At 37.9% G+C, this 18,099-nt stretch overlaps 1 protein-coding gene across 4 annotated transcripts in view; it reads right to left on the reverse strand.

Annotated features, from left to right (window-relative positions):
• Positions 1–18,099, reverse strand: part of GRM5 (glutamate metabotropic receptor 5) — a 554,343-nt gene that overhangs the window by 90,572 nt on the left and 445,672 nt on the right. For all 4 annotated transcript variants that reach the window (XM_055356616.2, XM_055356614.2, XM_055356618.2 and 1 more), the window contains exons 5-6: positions 11,989–12,235; positions 4,422–4,590 (exon numbers count right to left, since the gene is read on the reverse strand). In XM_055356616.2, coding sequence (XP_055212591.1) covers positions 4,422–4,590; positions 11,989–12,235 — 416 coding nt within the window. The remainder of the gene's footprint in view (positions 1–4,421; positions 4,591–11,988; positions 12,236–18,099) is intronic.

An 18,099-nucleotide genomic window follows, 5' to 3' on the forward strand; every position in this document is an offset into this window, starting at 1 on the left:
GCAATTTAACATTCTGGAAGTAGTGGTGCTTTCTTTTTTATTTATTTTATTTTTTGAGACAGAGTCTTGCATTGTTGCTTAGGCTGGGAGTGCAGTGGCACCATCTTGGCTCAAGGCAGCCTTGACCTCCCCAGCCCAAGAGAGCTTCCCACCTCAGCTTCCTGAATAGCTGGGACTACAGATTGTGCCACCATGCCCAGTTATTTTTGTTCCTTATTTTTTTTGAAGAGATGGGGTCTCACTAAATTGCCTAGGCTGATCTTGAACTCCTGAGCTCAAGGGATTCTCCCACCTCGGCCTCCCAAAATGTTGAAATTATACTCATGAGCCACTGCACCCACCCAGTGGTGCTTTCTTTATGAATAACAATATATAACATATCTGAAACTTTACTAGACTAAATCCTTTCATGGAAACTAAGTTTACAAACTCTGGACAATGCCATGAGATGTTGATATCATGAATGAAATTGCTGTTAAACCATATTAAGAAAATCTTGTAAATTGTACATTTAATAGAGTAAAAATGACATCTGGTTAGGAAAATGGAGTTTGGGATTTTTAAAAAAGGACTAAGCAAATATTATTACAAAATGACCAGTATTAAAAATACGATAATAGGCTGGGTGCGGTGGCTCATGGCTGTAATCCCAGCACTTTGAAAGGCTGAGGTGGGCGGATCACGAGGTCAGCAGATCGAGACCATCCTGGCCAACATGGTGAAACCCCGCCTCTACTAAAAATACAAAAACATTAGCCAGGCGTGGTGGCACGCACCTGTAATCCCAGCTACTCTGGAGGCTGAGACAGGAGAATCACTTGAACCCGGGAGGCGGAGGTTGCAGTGAGCCGAGATTGTGCCACTGCACTCCAGCCTGGAGACAGAGCAAGACTCCGTCTCAAAAAAAAAAAAAAAAAAAAAAAAAAAAAAAAAAAATTCTGCATGTGGAAGTTACATTTTCCCTTTCTTCCCTCCCTCCCTCCCTCCTTCACTCCCTCCCTCCTTTTCTCTCTCTCTCTCTCTTTCTCTCTTTTTCTTTTTCTTTCTTTTTGACGTAGTCTCACTCTGTCGCCCAGGCTGGAGTACAGTGGCGCCATCTCGGCTCACTGCAAGCTCCGCCTCCCGGGTTCACGCCATTCTCCAGCCTCAGCCTCCCAAGTAGCTGGGACTACAGGCACCTGCCACCTCGCCTGGCTAATTTTTTTGTATTTTTAGTAGAGACGGGGTTTTACCATGTTAGCCAGATGGTCTCGATCTCCTGACCTTGTGATCCGCCCGCCTAGGCCTCTCAAAGTGCTGGGATTACAGGCGTGAGCCACCCCGCCCAGCCCTAGAAGTTACATTTTCAAAATGTATTGCTGTGAAGGGTCAAAAATAAACAAAAATTATGTGGTAATTTACACTGTGTAATCTTTCTGCAGGAAGCACTGGAAATTATGAATATTGATATTCTTGGTGGATATGTAAATAGTTGTACATGAATTTAAACCCCTCACAATGAAAAGTTTAACTGCAAGATAATTGGCCAAGATGAAAACCTCTTTTGTCTTGATATAACAAGTGTTAGCAAACTTTTTTTTGTACAAAGGACCAAATTGTAAATATTTAGGCTTTGGGCCATACAGTCTCTATTGCAACTCAGCAACTCAGCTATCCAGCTCTGCCACTGTAGCAGGAAAGTAGCCATGGAGAATATATAAACAAATGAGAGTGGCTGTATTTTAATAAAACTTTATTTACAAAGACAGGTAGTAGGTCAGATTTAGTCTGTGGGCCATAGTTTACCAGCTCTTGCTGTTTATCATAACAAGACATACAGAAAATTTCAGATATCTAATATTTTGAGCCATTTAGCAGACATTAATGAATTTATTTTTATCTGCATTTACCTTATCTTTCCTCTTTCTGGTCTTATGCTTTCCAAATCTTCAGACCTACCCTTTGAGGGCCTTACTATCAGTATTAAAATATTTCAGTTTCAGTCTTAATCACAGATGAAAAAACACATGAAATGTCTTCTAAACAGAGTGAAGGTAAGGTTGATTGAAAACACCAAGTCCAATGGCTCTAGGAATACACTGCCTGAAATGTGGTATGGTAGTGCTTCAAGAACTGTTTGATTAGCAAATAAATTATTTTGATATCATTTTTCCCTACAGCATTGCATACCGATAGCTGCCCTAACTCCCTTTTTATTATATCTTTGTCTTCTCTTCCTTCATTGAATTTTCATTTCCTGTAAGTGTGGCCACATCTTCTTTAGCCTAAGAGTAATTTTTTAATGTCCTCAAATTACCAAATTATCCCTTACATGCTTTTTTATCACATGCTTCTTTTTCTTATACTCTTTATTTTTTTCAATTGACACATAATAATTGTACATATTTATGGGTTACATAGTGATGTTTTGATACACATAATGTATAGTGATCAGATCAGGGTAATTAGCATAGCCATCATCTCAAATATTCATTATTTCTTCATGTTAGGAATGTTCAGTATCCTCCTTCTAGCTATTTGAAACTATAGATTACTTTTAACTGTATTCATCCTACAGTGCTAAAGAACACTGGAATTTATTCCTCCTATCTAGCTGTGATTTTGCTTCCTTTAACAAAGCTCTTCCTATCCCTCTCTTCCTCCTTCCCTTCCTACCCTCTAGTATGCTTTGTTCTAATTTTCACTTCTGTGAGATCAACATTTTTTATATTGCACATGTAAGTGAGAACACGTGATGTTTAATTTTCTGTCCTTGGCTTATTTCACTTCACATTCTGTTCTCCAGTTCTGTCTACGTTGCTGTGAATGACAGGATTTCATTCTTTGTTATGGTTGAATAGTATTCTGTTATGTAGATAAACTACATTTTCCTTATCCATTCATCTTGATACTCAATTGCCATTACATTCTATTCAATCTGGCAGGCCCAGATGAAGGGTGAATCCTCAATTTTCATGCCTTTCCCTCATTGTTCCTCTTCTTTGACCTTTCTCTTCCACTGACTACCATCTTATGTGACAGTGTGCTCTCTGGTTGTCTATCTCTCTGTACCTGTTGCTGCTCAGCCTCTACCTTTTCTTCCTTTTTTGTACTTTGAAAGCAGAAATTCTCCAAGGTATATTCTTGGTCCGTATTTATTTTTTATTTACACTTTTAGGTTCTGCAATTTTATTTATTTTAATAGCTTCAACTTTAACTCTATTCAATCAATTCCTAAATCTGTATTCTTAGCTTTATTTTTCATTGCTCTAGACCAAGCTTTTAATCACTGGATGGCTATTTTAAAACCAACAAGCCCCCAAACTAACCAATCGCCTTTTCTCTAAAGCCATCCCCATTTTTCTATTCCTGGAAATGCAACCTTTTAGTTACTAACACTTAGAATTTCAGTTGATTGTGTTGACTTCTTTATCTTCCACAACTCGGCATCAAATTGGTTGTCAGCCTGATTGAATCTACAAATGTTTTCTCCAAATGTGTCTTCTGGCCCCTTTTCATTCTGTTTCTTCCCTAATTCAAGGCCTTGTTACCACTATCACAGCATCCTTCTAACTTGTCTCTTCTTTCTTGTTTCATAAATCTATTTATTCATCTTCCTTACCACAGCTCAACTTATGCCAGCATCTTGGTCAAAATTATTCTCTGACTCCAGTTTAATAAAAATTAAGTTCAATGTATTTAGTATGATGTTCAAAACTCTCCACAAATCTGGGTTCAACTTATTTCAACTTTCTCTTTTATAATAACCATTTAGAGCATTGCACTCTAGATTATTCACTTGTTGCTGGACATTCTTCAATTGACCACTTTTGTCCCTTTTCTTTTACTGTTCTTTCTATATGAATGTTCTCTCCCTGAAATCATATTCATTTTCTATGGTCCATTGTTTGACATTTTATTCAGTAGAAATATCTCTATCCCTTTTGTACAAACTTATATAGCCCTCTTCTTTTCTTTCTTAACAAAATCATCACATTTTACATGATATTGCTTATCTGTGTCCATGATATTTTCTCACATAGACTGTAAGTCTTCTGACAATAAAGCGTGTCTCATTTATTTTTGCCTAATCAATATTAACTATTATATTAATAAACATTTGATGAATATTTATTAAATAAATTAGAATTAGTGTCTTTTCTAACTGTAAACTTTATTCCCAGGAAGTCATGTCTTTAAAGGCTTGTATGAGCAGAAAGGGTGCGGGCAAACATGACTCATCAACTGGTTCAATCAAACCAACTAATAAGACTATTGTGAGTTGCACATGGGATTTCACAAGGAATGAGTGAGAATTTCTGACATTAGGAGCTTACAATATAAAAAGTAAAATAAGTGTCTAAAATTTTTAAAAATAGCCAATGATAATTAACACTGTTGAATTTACAACGAAAATGAAAGAAACATAGATTCCATTTTACCTTGATCTGGCCTTTCTCACATGGTTCACTGCACACAGATCTGATGATGTTGCTTTTCTTGGACCATACTTCATCATCATCCATTTTTAATTCTCCATTGTCCCAACTTCCAACGTTGATATAATCAAAGTAATCTTTTCCCATTTCCTTGAAATTCATTATTTCATACCTTAGGAATAAGAATATGATAATTATGCAGCTTAAGATGTAAATATTCAGCTTTGAAAAGGCAATATATTTTATTCCCAAAAATGTGTCTCTTGTCATATAAGTAGCACTGGAATTTTCCATGACAGTACACTTAGAATAACAAAAAAAATCTGTCTATTTTACTTTCTCTGCAGAGACCATTTTTGTGCTTTCAAGCTTACACCTGAAATAGAAAGTAATCCCATGTGAGAAGGTGACTTGACCCCAGCAGGATGAAAGACAGTTTCGAAATAACTTCAAGAAGTTTAAACGAGTACTGTTAGGCTTCTACAAAAGATAGAAAGGTTTTTGTCTGTATTCAAGTAAAATGATAAAACTTACATTTACTAACCAAGTGAGAAATTTGGTAAATCTTTCATCTTATTTTCAGCTTTAGGGGATATAGGGATAACTTACAGAGGGCCTCATTTTACCTTTCTTACTTTGCCCATTATCAATGGCTAAATTCATTGTACAAAGATAATTGTGAGAATGATGTTTAAAAAAGTTTGAAAACAGCTTCTAAAGCACCTCTTGCAGTGTAAACATCCTGGAAGAGAGTAGTTCCTTGTGAGTTCTCAGCCTTTGCTAGCTATTGTTTTTTGAGTATGTGGATAGAAATGTAAAAAGAGAAAATCAATGTGCTAACTTACAAGTCTTTTCTTATAAGTAAGCTCATTTCTAGAGAAGAATCTCTGAAATAATTTTCCAATTTGAGGATATTGGATAAGCAATATCACCACTATCTCAGTTTCTACAGGTATGTCTCAGGTACACACTGTGTTCACATAATATTTTATACTGTTTACCCCCTCAGGACTTATAGTACTGACAGATAGACATATAAATGCCTCCTCCAACTTCCTATGCTCAGCATGTGTAGCTATCTGGAAATTGATATGAATGGAAAATGTTCTCGCTTTTGGATTCAAGTGATGAGATTACTATACACAAACCAATGTTCTGTACAGAAATACTGAGAACAAAACTGGCATCAATCTATTGAAACTTATGTTATAAAGTGATGCCATTCTGTTTTCACTCCCAGTCACATTTTTTACTGTAGCTTTTTTTTTCTTCAGAATATTACCTCATTCTTGTTTTGTTGGTTGTTCAGTAACTTGAGAATTTTCCTGCAGTCAGTAACAATTTGGTGTAACTGTCTAAATTCTACTTCTAAATCAAAAATACCAATTTATAGGATGCTTTCCTTCCCTCTCGGTCACAATTATCCTGTGGCCTCTGTGCATGCAATGAGTTGAGATATTAGAGCACAGAGCACTGAGGTAAAAAGAACTCACGTGCTATGTCATTGGCTACTTCAAATATATGAGCTTTAAGTATTCAAAGGGTGACTTTCTATGAGCAAATAACCTTTGAAGATTCTAGGATGGGAGAAAGAGAAATGTCAGTGTCAGACTTGTTTCTTTGCTGCTGATAATTTGAAGAAATATGTGGGTGTCATTCCTTACTCAAAAATGAGCTGTCAACTCTGTTTCTAGCAGTTCTTAAGTCTGAAAAGTTTAGTTCACACTGTTAATTTTACAGATAATGGACTGAAGCTCAGTGAGGTTAATTAGTACAGATTACAGAGTATGTAAGCATCAGAGCTAGGACCTAAACCAAGCCTTTAGATTTCAAGTCTGCAGTTCCTTCTTCCTTATTAGACTGCTCCAAATCCTGGGTACTGCTCCAGATCCTGGGTAGAGCTAAGAGATCATATTTTCCTTGCTTAAATATTGTAAAAATTTGAACCAATTTATATTGTAAGGCTTTTATCTCTATATCCATGCCTCTTTGTTTTATGTATGACAAATGGTAAAAAGTAAAGAGATCCAGTTTTTGAAAAATAAACATGAAAACTCTATAGATTGGAAAATCGCATTTGACAGGGAACTTGTTTTAAGGAAAGTTAAACCTTAATTTCAGTTGAACTCAATAAACTTGTTATAATTACATTAGAGACAATGAACCCTCCCTTTGGAATTAGCCTTTAGATTTCTGGTCATTGTTTCTTAATACAAGGCAAACACAAAGATATTATCACTCACGGCTTAAGCTGTGAAAATAGAACATTGCTTTAAAAATCTTTTTTTAGTACACTAAAAAAGGAAATAGATAATATGTCTCTACAAAAGAATATTCTCCCGTTCACTTGTGAATTGGTATGAGCCCTTTTAATTTTCAGAGATAGAATATAGCTTTTATTCTCCAACAAAAGGAAAATAAAGTGAGTGTTTAAAACATACTCTTATGTAACTTTTAGTTAAGAATCAAAAGACATAATGGCTTCTTGCAATCTTTAGCCATGATTCAATCTAGAAGACTGTATTTTGTTTTCCAATAAAATAACAGGAGGCCACGCACGGTGGCTCACACCTATAATCCCAGCACTTTGGGAGGCTGAGGCGGGCAGATCATGAGGTCAGGAGATCGAGACGATCCTGGCTAACATGGTGAAACCCCGTCTCTACTAAAAATAAAAAAAATTAGCCCGGCGTGGTGGCAGGCGCCTGTAGTCCTAGCTACTTGGGAGGCTGAGGCAGGAGAATGGCGTGAACCCGGGAGACGGAGCTTGCAGTGAGCCTAGATCACGCCACTGCACTCCAGCCTGGGTGACAGAGTGAGACTGTCTCAAAACAAAACAAAACAAAACAAAAAAACAGTAATTCAGTGTGCTCTTTGTTTTTGATGGCTTTAGTAAAGATCCAACTTGCACATATTCAGTGTCAGAAGCAAAGATTAGTGTGTCATTCCAATCATAAGACACTTTAATATAAATCTCCAGCCCAGTTTCTTTTTTCTCCTTCCCATCTCCTTCCTCCCATTTATCTCCTCCTCCTCCTCTTCTTCCTCAATCCTTCTCCTCCTCCTTCCTCCTCCTCCTCTTCCTCCTTCTTCCTCTCCCTCTCCCCCACCCCTTCCCCCTCTACCTCCCCTTCCCTCACCCTCCCCTGGCCTTTCTTTTTCATTGCACCTCTTGGTTTCTATATTTCTCTGCTTCTGAAATGTTTTTCTCAGCACAGTGTGTTTGTATATGTAATTTATCTTCTTTAATACCTGTCCCTTCCTTCCCCTTACTCTCTAACTCCTCATGTCTGCTCTTCCTTAACCAGCAAAAATTTAAACCTAGAATATTCTAAATAATTTTAAAAATAAATTTTATATATTGCTCAAAATCAAAATAAACAAACTATGTTACAATAACAACAACAAAAAGTTCTATTAAAGCATTTAAGGTAAACTAGAGAAAGTCAGGTTTCAATTGAACAGAAATAAGGAACTTTCTAAATGGCTAGAACTCTGAAAATTAGAGAAGATTGTCTTCAGATGATAATGAGGGATTTATTCAAGGGGCTGAAACAGGGTTGTTGTTAGAGAAAGTGAAAAATCATTTGGAGAAGACTGAAGAGTATTACATTTATGTGGGTCCTAAGGCTCTTTCAATCTATAATTCCGATGCTAAGGTGCTTTTGTTAAAAATTCTTAAATGTGTGCTAAATTATCTGTGGGTTGGCATAATAGATACTCCCAAGCCCTGGTCCATACAACAAAGCAATTACAATGATCTGTGCCTTTGGGGTTGGACAATCACAGAGTAATGAGAGATCACAGAGTTAGTTAGACCAAAAATGTGAATGGCACCTAATAATGCAACACTTTTATACTATATGTTAATACATTGAACCATTTCAAATGTAATATAAGAAAAAAAAAGAAGGTAAATTTTTACTTGATGATTGTGCCTGAGATTTGCATATGTCCTCGCCCTGTTATTTAATTGACTATGCAACCTTGGACATGTCTCTTTCTTTCTATGACACAGATTTTTTACCAGGAAAATCTGGACATTGAAGCAGAACATCTGTTTCTATGAGCAGAGACATATATCAAGAATCTGCGTGCACACAAAGTTGTTATCTGCCATTTCTACCATTCTAGCCTCGTATTTTCTATTTACTGCATCTGTTTGTGCTCCTCTGTTCTTTCTTTCCTGCCCTATTTTGGGCCTTTTCTTTTCTTTTCTTTTCTTTTCTTTTCTTTTCTTTTCTTTTCTTTTCTTTTCTTTCTGTCTTTCTCTCATTCTCTTTCTCTCTCTTTTGTTCTTTCTTATCTCTCTATTGGCTTTTAAATACTCCTCTTTGTATTAAAATTTTTGTGGTTGCTCAAGAGATTACAATGTGCATTTTTATTCTACTTAATATTGAGTCACTTAATGTAAAATATAAGAAATTTGGCACTGTGCAATTTCAAATTCTTTTTCATTTTTCCCGTTGTTTTCAAATACTTTGCACCCATGTACTTACAAACCCCACAATATAATGTTTTAGTTTTTTGCTTTAATTAGTTAGTTGTACTCAGTCTAACATTGGGTGTCCATGTTTCCTCTGCCTATTATGGTCAATTCCGGGTGGCAGCCACGCATCTTAAACTTTAATTCTCAATGGAGTCCCTAAACCCGAGATTAGCAAACTTTTGCTGTGAGGGGATGTATGGTAAATATTTTAGGCTTTGAGATGGTTTCTACTCACCTCTGCCATTGTCGTGTACAAGCAGCTATAGCACCTAAATAAATGAATGTGACTGGGTTCCAAAAAACCTTTCTTATAAAAACAAGCAGCAGACTCCATGTGGTCTGCAGATCACAGTTCGATGACTGATGACTGGTGATCTAGTCTGTTAAAGGTAAAATAGTAAAGGTCCATATTTCTTATCGGTAATTGTGAAATCTTTAGACCTCTGAAAATTGCTTTTTTTTTTTTTTTTTGTAACTCACTTGATAGCGAAACATGACATTACCTGAACTTTATCTAGGGATGAAACGTGACTGGAACTAAATGAGGCTATTTATAGTCTTGTTTATCACAATGTGAATATTCGTATGTTTTGCTGCAGAAATATTAATGTGTTTATTAGGGAGTGCTATTACATATTATGTTAGGGACATTATATAATTGTTTAGGCTTTTGTTAATTCAAAAATTCTGGGTTCTGTAACACCTGGCACCATGGTTTTCATTAGAGCATTGGGTATTGATAGTAGACTAATCAGATGAGAGATTTAAAAACAATGATTAAAACGTGCTTTCTAACAGTCTGCAAGTGTGTGCCAGAGTGAGTTGCCATCTCTCTCAGCTTCCTCTGTTTAGGATCCTCCACTTTTAACTCTGGAATTGTAGAGGATTTCTTAATCACCCCAGGATCCTTTGCTTTCTCACTCAGCTGGGAATGCCTTTGATCTGGCAGAATGCTTTTGCTCCACAAAAATAACAACCTAATGTCTACAAATAAGTTTTCTCAGAATATAGCGTCTTTAAAATTTTGATCCTGGTTGATTAATTGTCAGGCTGTTCTATAATGTTAGAAGTTGAAGCCCAGGAGACAGAGTTAAAATTTTGACTCTATCATTTACTAGACTGTGTTTTTGGGTAAGTCATTGAACTTTTGTAAGCCTTGGTTTTCTTTAGCTGGAAAAAAGAATGGTAACATTACTTATCGCATAGGATTAAAAAGTAGAACACTTGGCTTAGTGTTTGGCTCAGAACATACACTCAGTATATGCTAGTTATAATTTTTTCTGTAAAAGTAACTGGATTATTTGGAGAAACAAAAGGTGGTAAATCACCTTTTCCTGAGTCTGCTTCATGCCCTTAGAGGCCAACTCTGATAATTTATTCATGGGTTAATGTTAAACTCAGACCTAGTAGTGCAAGGATAGACTCAAAGCAATCCTGAATTCCCAGAAGTTGTTTGCAAAATTTTAAGTATGTTGTTCTTGAAAGAATATCTATACATTTTGTCTGAGTCTTGAAGGGATGATTGTTCCAAAAAAAGATTAAGAACCCCTTACAACATATTTGGATGATTATGAATAAGGTAGTGATGTTCTGCCAGATCCATCAAGGTAGAGCTGGACCTTCTGAGGCATCTCCTCTCTCCCTGGTTTGTGGAATGGTTTGGGTACCTGATATAAAAACTCTTGAATTGGTGGAGCTACAGTCATCAGATTCTATCAGCAAGTCCTAAGCTGATGTCAGAACTCTAGAGATGCACATGGGAATAATAAATTCCTGTGCAGATATCTGAGCCCAGGCCTTGACCTGAGCCTAAAGACTGAGCTCATTGGTCAGCCTGCCCTTAAAAGATTTACAACTGTGAAGTTTTGTTTGGCCTTGAGAAAATGCTTGTATTTTTTTCCTTCATGGATATGCGGAAGAGCCAAAAAGTAGAAAACAACATGTGAAAATTCAGCTTATTTTGGCAAACAGCCTAGTTATAGCAATATTCTTCAAGTCTCTGGAATAGAAAAAAAAAACTGGGTTTTCACTTGGCTGTATGACCTGAAACTAGCTATCACTTATAAGTCTGGCATGTGAAATAGTAACGGCTGCATTTGGGATAAACTCCAGCTCATCTTAGAATGTAGAAGTGTGATAAACCAAGGTTGCTGACAGAATGTGTGGGCACGTGTGGTGTGAATTGTTGAGGATTCATGAAACCTCTTGGCAGGGTCAACTACAAACAGAATGTATAGACAGTTTTCCAAGCACAGTTGTTAAGTATGAACTATTGCTAGAAGGGTACTGAGAAACCAAAGGACCCTATTGTTTTGATACAAGGCTGAGTGAAGACAGCCCTGCTACAACTCAAAATATCATTTCAATGGCATTATTCCTTATAGATTAAAAGTGTCTATAAGTCTTAAATGACTATGTAGAGTCATTTAAGAATTTGGAGAAGATAAATGTGAATTATGGTAAGTTCTGGGTACTTAGTGATTTCTCTGGGGACTGACCTATACTTATGAGTTTATGTTCCTCAAGTTCCTCTACAAATAATAAAAGGTAAAATTTCAGAGAAAAAAAACAATTTAGTCCTTAACAAGGAAGAAAGTGATCCAGCTGGAGAATAATAAAATAAAATATGACTTATAATTCACTTGCTGTAGGTACAGCAAACAACAGAACAGAACCTCAGCCCTATTTCTGGATTACCAGAAATCAAATTGTTCCTATTTCAGAATAGTTCTATTACACAAGAAAATATCCGAATACGGGGAATAACATGACAAGCATGTACAGAGAAACCACAGAGACAGTTTTTATTTATCTATGATCATGTGAGTTTCCTGCCTCTTAGTTTAGGTCTCTGAAATGTGATGATTCGCAAAGCACATTTTGGACATCAGCACAAATGCTTTTTTCCTGGCCACAGGAAATGGGGCTTCTTCTCTCTATCTTTGCTCATTTGGGATGTCAGGGAAGGGGAAACATTACCAGGAAAACTAGATTAACCACAAAGGAGAGAAAGAGACATTTCAGGATCAAGAGTTGGCTGTTATTCAGTCTCTACTGTCCAGAGGAGAATTGTAACAATACCTTCCTGGAGAGTCTCCATTCTCATCAAATAGGATCGTATCTCCAGAAACCCCAGTAAAATTGGTTTTCATCAGGGACTCCAAAAGTTTCCGTCCATCAATTGGCTTCATGGCATCACAGAGTCCTGCATAGCCTGGGCAGAGAGACATCTGCATGTTGTGGAGCCCATAGGCCATCGAATAGATGGCGTTGATCACAAATCCCATTTTGGAATCCTGAACATGATGTGTTTTCAGAGTCAGAGAACCTGTTGGGAAACAAATTAAGCATAGCTTTGAGATACAAATCTACTCTCGTGACATTCCTGGGTACTGCATAATGGGTTACCTGTAATTAGAGAATGCACTGGAGCAATTTTGTCAGAGTTAGAACCATGGGTAACACTGAGAAACAGTACCAACATAATGGGCCTGATAGTTATCTTCTGTATTCAGGTTTTTCTTCCAAAACTCTGAAAAAAGTTGTGAATCACCAACAGTAGCAAGATCCACTTTCTTCCAAAACCAAACTCTAAGTACGAATGCAGGATAGAACTGTATTTCTGTACCATAAAATGTATCTTAAGGACAGATTCATTTCATTAGTATGAGCTGTGATAATATACCTTTTTGGTTCAGAAATCCTCAACAAACCTCCAGTTTCTAAACTATTATGTTCTCTTACCTGGCGATACTAGATATCCCACCATCTGATATAAATTTACCTATTCAGATTTATCACCCAGTACTTCTAATCTCAAAGCATATGCTCTCTATAAACTGGCCTATTTGAAAGTTATAAAATATAACATTTAAACTCCTTTAATTCATTAATTAATTCAGTAAACATTTATTAGAGTCAGAATATACACAAAGCTGTGTAACTTATCATCTAGAGGAAAAAAAGATGATTTGAACATGGAGCTTGTACATAAGAAACTTGTCCAATAACAGAGATGAATTATGTAAATACAGTGAAAGGTAGAATATAATAAATCTGTAAAACATGTGGAGGTAAAATCTATAGAGGCCCAAAGGAGTGAGAAATATCCCTTCCAATAGAAGGTTCTTGGGAACTAAGGAACTAAAGGAACTAAAATTTGTTATTGATGATTGATTTGACAAATATGGACTTAGTGCCTGTTATTTCTAACTGCTCAGAACTTGCTCCGAGTGAGGGACATCATGCTGAACAAGATAGAAGTGATTCTTGCTCTCATTTACTTAGAGTCTAAGGGCAGATGAGCATCTATCTAAGCAGGCAATTATAATGTGTTTTGATAAGTGCTGAGACAGGACTGAATAGTGAATCAGACCCGGAAGCTCTCTGAAGCTGAGCATTAAGCTAAGTATCAATCGGATGAAGGGGGAGAAAGAGTGGTCCAAGCATTTCTGAAGAATAACAGATAAGATAGAGCATGCTATGTTTGGGAGACTTTAAGGAAATCAATGACCAGCACAGAGTAGGAGGTAGGAGAAAAGAGAGAGCTGAAATGGTAGAGGAAGGCAGAGATGCTTAAGCCATGTTAAGATTGCTGCCTTTTGGCTAGGCGCGGCGGCTCACGCCTGTAATCCCAACACTTTAGGGGGCTGAGGCGAGTGGATCACCTGAGGTCAAGAGTTCAAGAACAGCCTGGCCAACAAGGTGAAACCCTGTCTCTACTAAAAACACAAAATTAGCTGGGTGTGGTGGCAGGTGCCTCTAATCCCAGCTACTCAGGAGGCTGAGGCAGGAGAATCCCTTTAACCTGGGAGGTTGCAGTGAGCCAAGATGGCGCCATTGCACTCCAGCCTGGGCAACAAGAGGGAAAGTCAGTCAGCCTCAAAACAAACAAAACAAACAACCAAAAAAGATTACTGCATTTTATGATAAGAGCTTTGGGATCCATTGAAGTGTTGAAGCTAGGGAGGGACATGATCAGATTTCTGTTTTAGAAAGACCAATCTGGCTACATTGTGGAGAAAGGTTTAAAGGGCTGTAGGAGTAGGACTGTCAGGGAAACTCATTAAGAGGGAATGCAGTGATCCCAATGACAGAAGAAAATGTTCCTGCCTGTGGTAGAGGCCATGATTATGGCAAAGGTGTCTAGGAAGTGAAATCTATTTCCAGGCCTGGTGATTGTAGAATGAATAGGGTTAAGACATATAGGAAGAGTGTGGTTAAAAAAAAATAGGTAAAAGAAAGAGCTGAGGTAAAGCCAGAGCTTATCATTTTGGAAGAAATGTTTTCTTTAAGAAAGGTGTTTTTTTTTTTTTTCAACAATAACAAACAACAACAACTCTCCAAAGATAGTATGTTGCTTTATGGCTTCCCAAATTGTAGAGGCTTATCATCTCCATCTTTATTGCTGGCCCAAATACTGACACCTTAAATTTCCCCAGTAGAGAGTCTACCTAGAGAAACTGGCATAGTGCATTCTGACATAATATAAGATGGGAAATCCTGCTTCCATCTCAGGACTAGACAATGGTCCCAGGGTACACTCTAGGCAAATCTTACAATTTCCTTCCCCACACAGACTGGATTCATATTTCCACATTTTACCTCACACTGCTGGAAATTCCATTATTCTAGTTGCCAAGTCAAACACTTTTGAATCACTTTTGACTCCTCTTTTTCCTTCATACCTTCACAACCCTTATTTGATTTATCTTCAAAATTTATCTGGAATTAGACTACTTAGCACTAATCTACTTCTACCAGACTCAGTATATATCCTCTCCTGTCTAGATTACAGCAATAGTCTTCTAACTGGTTTTCTACTTTCTCCTTTTGCCCATCTTCCCTGCACTCCAGCCTGTTTTTAGCACAATAGCCTTAACTAGAAGTCAGATCATGACAATCCTCTGATCAAACTTCCCAGTGACTTTTTTGTCATTACTAAAAGTGAAAGCCAAAGTCCTTGCAATGGCCTTCAAAGACATACAGGAGCGTGCCTCATGGTATTTCACCCCTTATTCCTTTGACTCAATCTGTTAATACTCTTCTCGTAAATTATTCCGCCCTAGACACACTGACCTTCTCCCACATCTTCAAACATGCTAGGCATGCCCCTGCCTCTGAGCCCTTGTAATTGCTGTGTCTTCTGCCTAGAATGCTCTGCCCACAAGATTTGTGCAGGACAGTTCTCCAAATGGCCTTGGACTGACCAGGTTTTTCTCCCTTTCTTGCTTGTAGTTCTCAACAGTAACTGTATGATGGTCTGATAATGTAACTCACTGAGATAGAGAGAGACTGGCTAGAAGAGCCTAGGCTCTGTTTCAGTCTCACCAGAACAGCATGTCCTTCAATGATTTAGCACAGTAAGTCATGTGACCCCGGGATATAACACCCAGGGCAGGCTGCTTTCCAGGGTCCCTTATCTGCTATGCAAGTGGGTTACAGGCAATTGAGACTCCATCCACCCTAGGCAGATTTCTGAGCCTTGGGGGAGCAGCTCACAATGAGTCCTAGGCTTCTGATGTTTTTTGCTGCCTATCTGTAACTAATAAACCCATTTCCCATAACTTGCATATGAGTATGTTCTGTCACACAAGTTGGTAACCAGCACATGGTGAGCTTGCGTCACAAGTTGCAGAGCATGTTTCCTTCCCAATTTATGACTTTACTCAGGCATAATCCTCTCTGTGAGACCTTCTCTGGATATCCTGTCTAAATTGCATCTCTACTCCCCCCACCAACACTCCCTATCTTCCTTTGTGACATTATTTTCACTTTACCAACACCTAACATATTTTATAAATTTATCTTATTATCTTGCTTATTGGCTGTCTCAAACACCACTCACTAAAATATAAGCTCTATGAAAACAGGGATTTTTTTTTTTTTTTTTTTTTTTTTTTGAGATGGAGTCTCACTCTCTGGCCCAGGCTGGAGTGCAGTGGTGCGATCTTGGCTCACTGCAAGCTCCACCTCCTGGGTTCACACTGTTCTCCTGTCTCAGCCTCCCGAGTAGCTGGGACTACAGGAATCTGCCACCATGCCCGGGTAAATTTTTTTGTATTTTTAGTAGAGACGGGGTTTCACCGTGTTAGCCAAGATGGTCTCGATCTCCTGACCTTGTGATTGCCCCCCCCTTGGCCTCCCAAAGTGCTGGGATTACAGGCGTGAGCCACCGCACCCAGCCCGGATATTTTCTTTTTTGTTTTTTACTCAATGCCTAGAACAATTTCTGGCATACAGTTGGCCACCAATAAATATTTGGTGAATGAATTAAATTAACAAACTGTCTTCTCTAGACTACCATTCTATTTTACTTTTTCTCCCTAATCCTACACTAATACTAGTCCTAACCATTTTCTTCCTCTTACTTTTATTTAGGTCCAGGGGTATATGTGCTGGTTTGTTACATGGGTAAATTGTGTTGCTGAGGATTGGTGTATAAATGATCCTGTCACCAAGATAGTGACCATAGTTCCTGATAGGTAGCCTTCCAAACCATAGCTCCCTACCACCCTTCCTCTTCAAGCAATCTCCAGTGTCTGTTATTTCCATATTTATGTCCATGTGTATTCAATGTTTAGCGCCCACTTATAAATGAGAACATGTAGTTTTTGGTTTTCTATTCCTGCATTAGTTCACTCAGGATAATGGTTTTGGGCTTGATCTATGTTGCAGCAAAGGACATGATTTTATTTGGCTGTGTAGTATTTCATGGTGTATATGTACCATGGTGCATGGTACCATGCATGCATATGTACCATGTCTTTAACCAGTCCACCACTGATGGGCATCTTGGTTGATTACATGTATTTGCTATTGTGAACAGCACTGTGATGAACATATAAGGGGATGTGTCTTTTTCATAGAATGAGTGCTTTTCCCTTGGCTATACACTCAGTAGTGGGATTCATGTCTGTTCATATTATTTGCCCATTTTAAATGGGGTTGTTTTTTGCCTGCTGATTTGGTTAAGTTCTTTACACATTCTGGATATTAGACATTTGTTGGATACATAGTTTACAAATATTTTCCCCAATTCTGTAGGTTGTCTGTCTACTCTGCTGATAGTTTCCCTTGCTGTGCAGAAGCCCTTTGCTTAATTAGGTTCTATGCGTCAATTTTTGTTTTTGTTGCAGTTGCTTTGGGGAATTTAGTCATAAATTCTTTGCTAAGGCTAATGTTCAGAATGGTATTTCTTAGGATTTCTTCTAGGGTTTTTATAGTTTTGGCTCTTACATTTAAGTCTTTAATCCATCTTGAGTTAATTTTTGCATATAGTGAATGGTAGGAGTCCAATTTCAATCTTCTGCATACAGCTAGCCAGTGATCCCAGCACCATTTATTGGATAGGAAGTCCTTTCCCCACTGTTTGTTATTACTGACTTTGTTGAAGATCAGTTGAGTGTAAATGTGTGGCTTTGTTTCTGGGTTCTATATTCTGTTTCACTGGCCTATGTGTTTGTTTTTCTACCAGTACCATGCTGTTTCGGTTGCTGTAGCCTGGTAGCATAGTTTGAAGTTGGGTAGTGTGATGCCTCTGGCTTTGTTCTTTTTTTTTTTTTTTTTTTTTTTTTGAGACGGAGTCTCGCTCTGTCGCCCAGGCTGGAGTGCAGTGGCACGATCTCGGCTCACTGCAAGCTCCGCCTCCCGGGTTCACGCCATTCTCCTGCCTCAGCCTCCCGCGTAGCTGGGACTACAGGCGCCCGCCACCACGCCCGGCTAATTTTTTGTATTTTTTTAGTAGAGACGGGGTTTCACTGTGTTAGCCAGGATGGTCTCGATCTCCTGACCTCGTGATCCGCCCGCCTCGGCCTCCCAAAGTGCTGGGATTACAGGCGTGAGCCACCGCGCCCGGCCTCTGGCTTTGTTCTTTTTGCTTGATTTGAGATCTTTTTGATTCTGTATAAATTTTAGGATGCACATTTCTAATTCTGTGAAAAATGAAATTGGTAGTTTGGTAGAAACAGCAATGTATCTGTAAATTACTTTGAGTGGTATGGCCATTTTAACAATATTGATTCTTCCTGACCATGGGCATAGAATGTTTTTCCATTTGTTTGTGTCATCTCTGATTTCTTTCATCAGTGTTCTGTAATTCTTACAGAGATTTTTCACTTCCTTGGTAAACTGTATTCCTAGTTATTCCTTATTATTATTTTTGGCTATTGTAAATGAGATTGTGTTCTTGAT

The sequence above is a fragment of the Gorilla gorilla genome, chromosome 9, assembly GCF_029281585.2.
Source record: "Gorilla gorilla gorilla isolate KB3781 chromosome 9, NHGRI_mGorGor1-v2.1_pri, whole genome shotgun sequence".
Taxonomy (NCBI): Eukaryota; Metazoa; Chordata; class Mammalia; order Primates; family Hominidae; genus Gorilla; species Gorilla gorilla.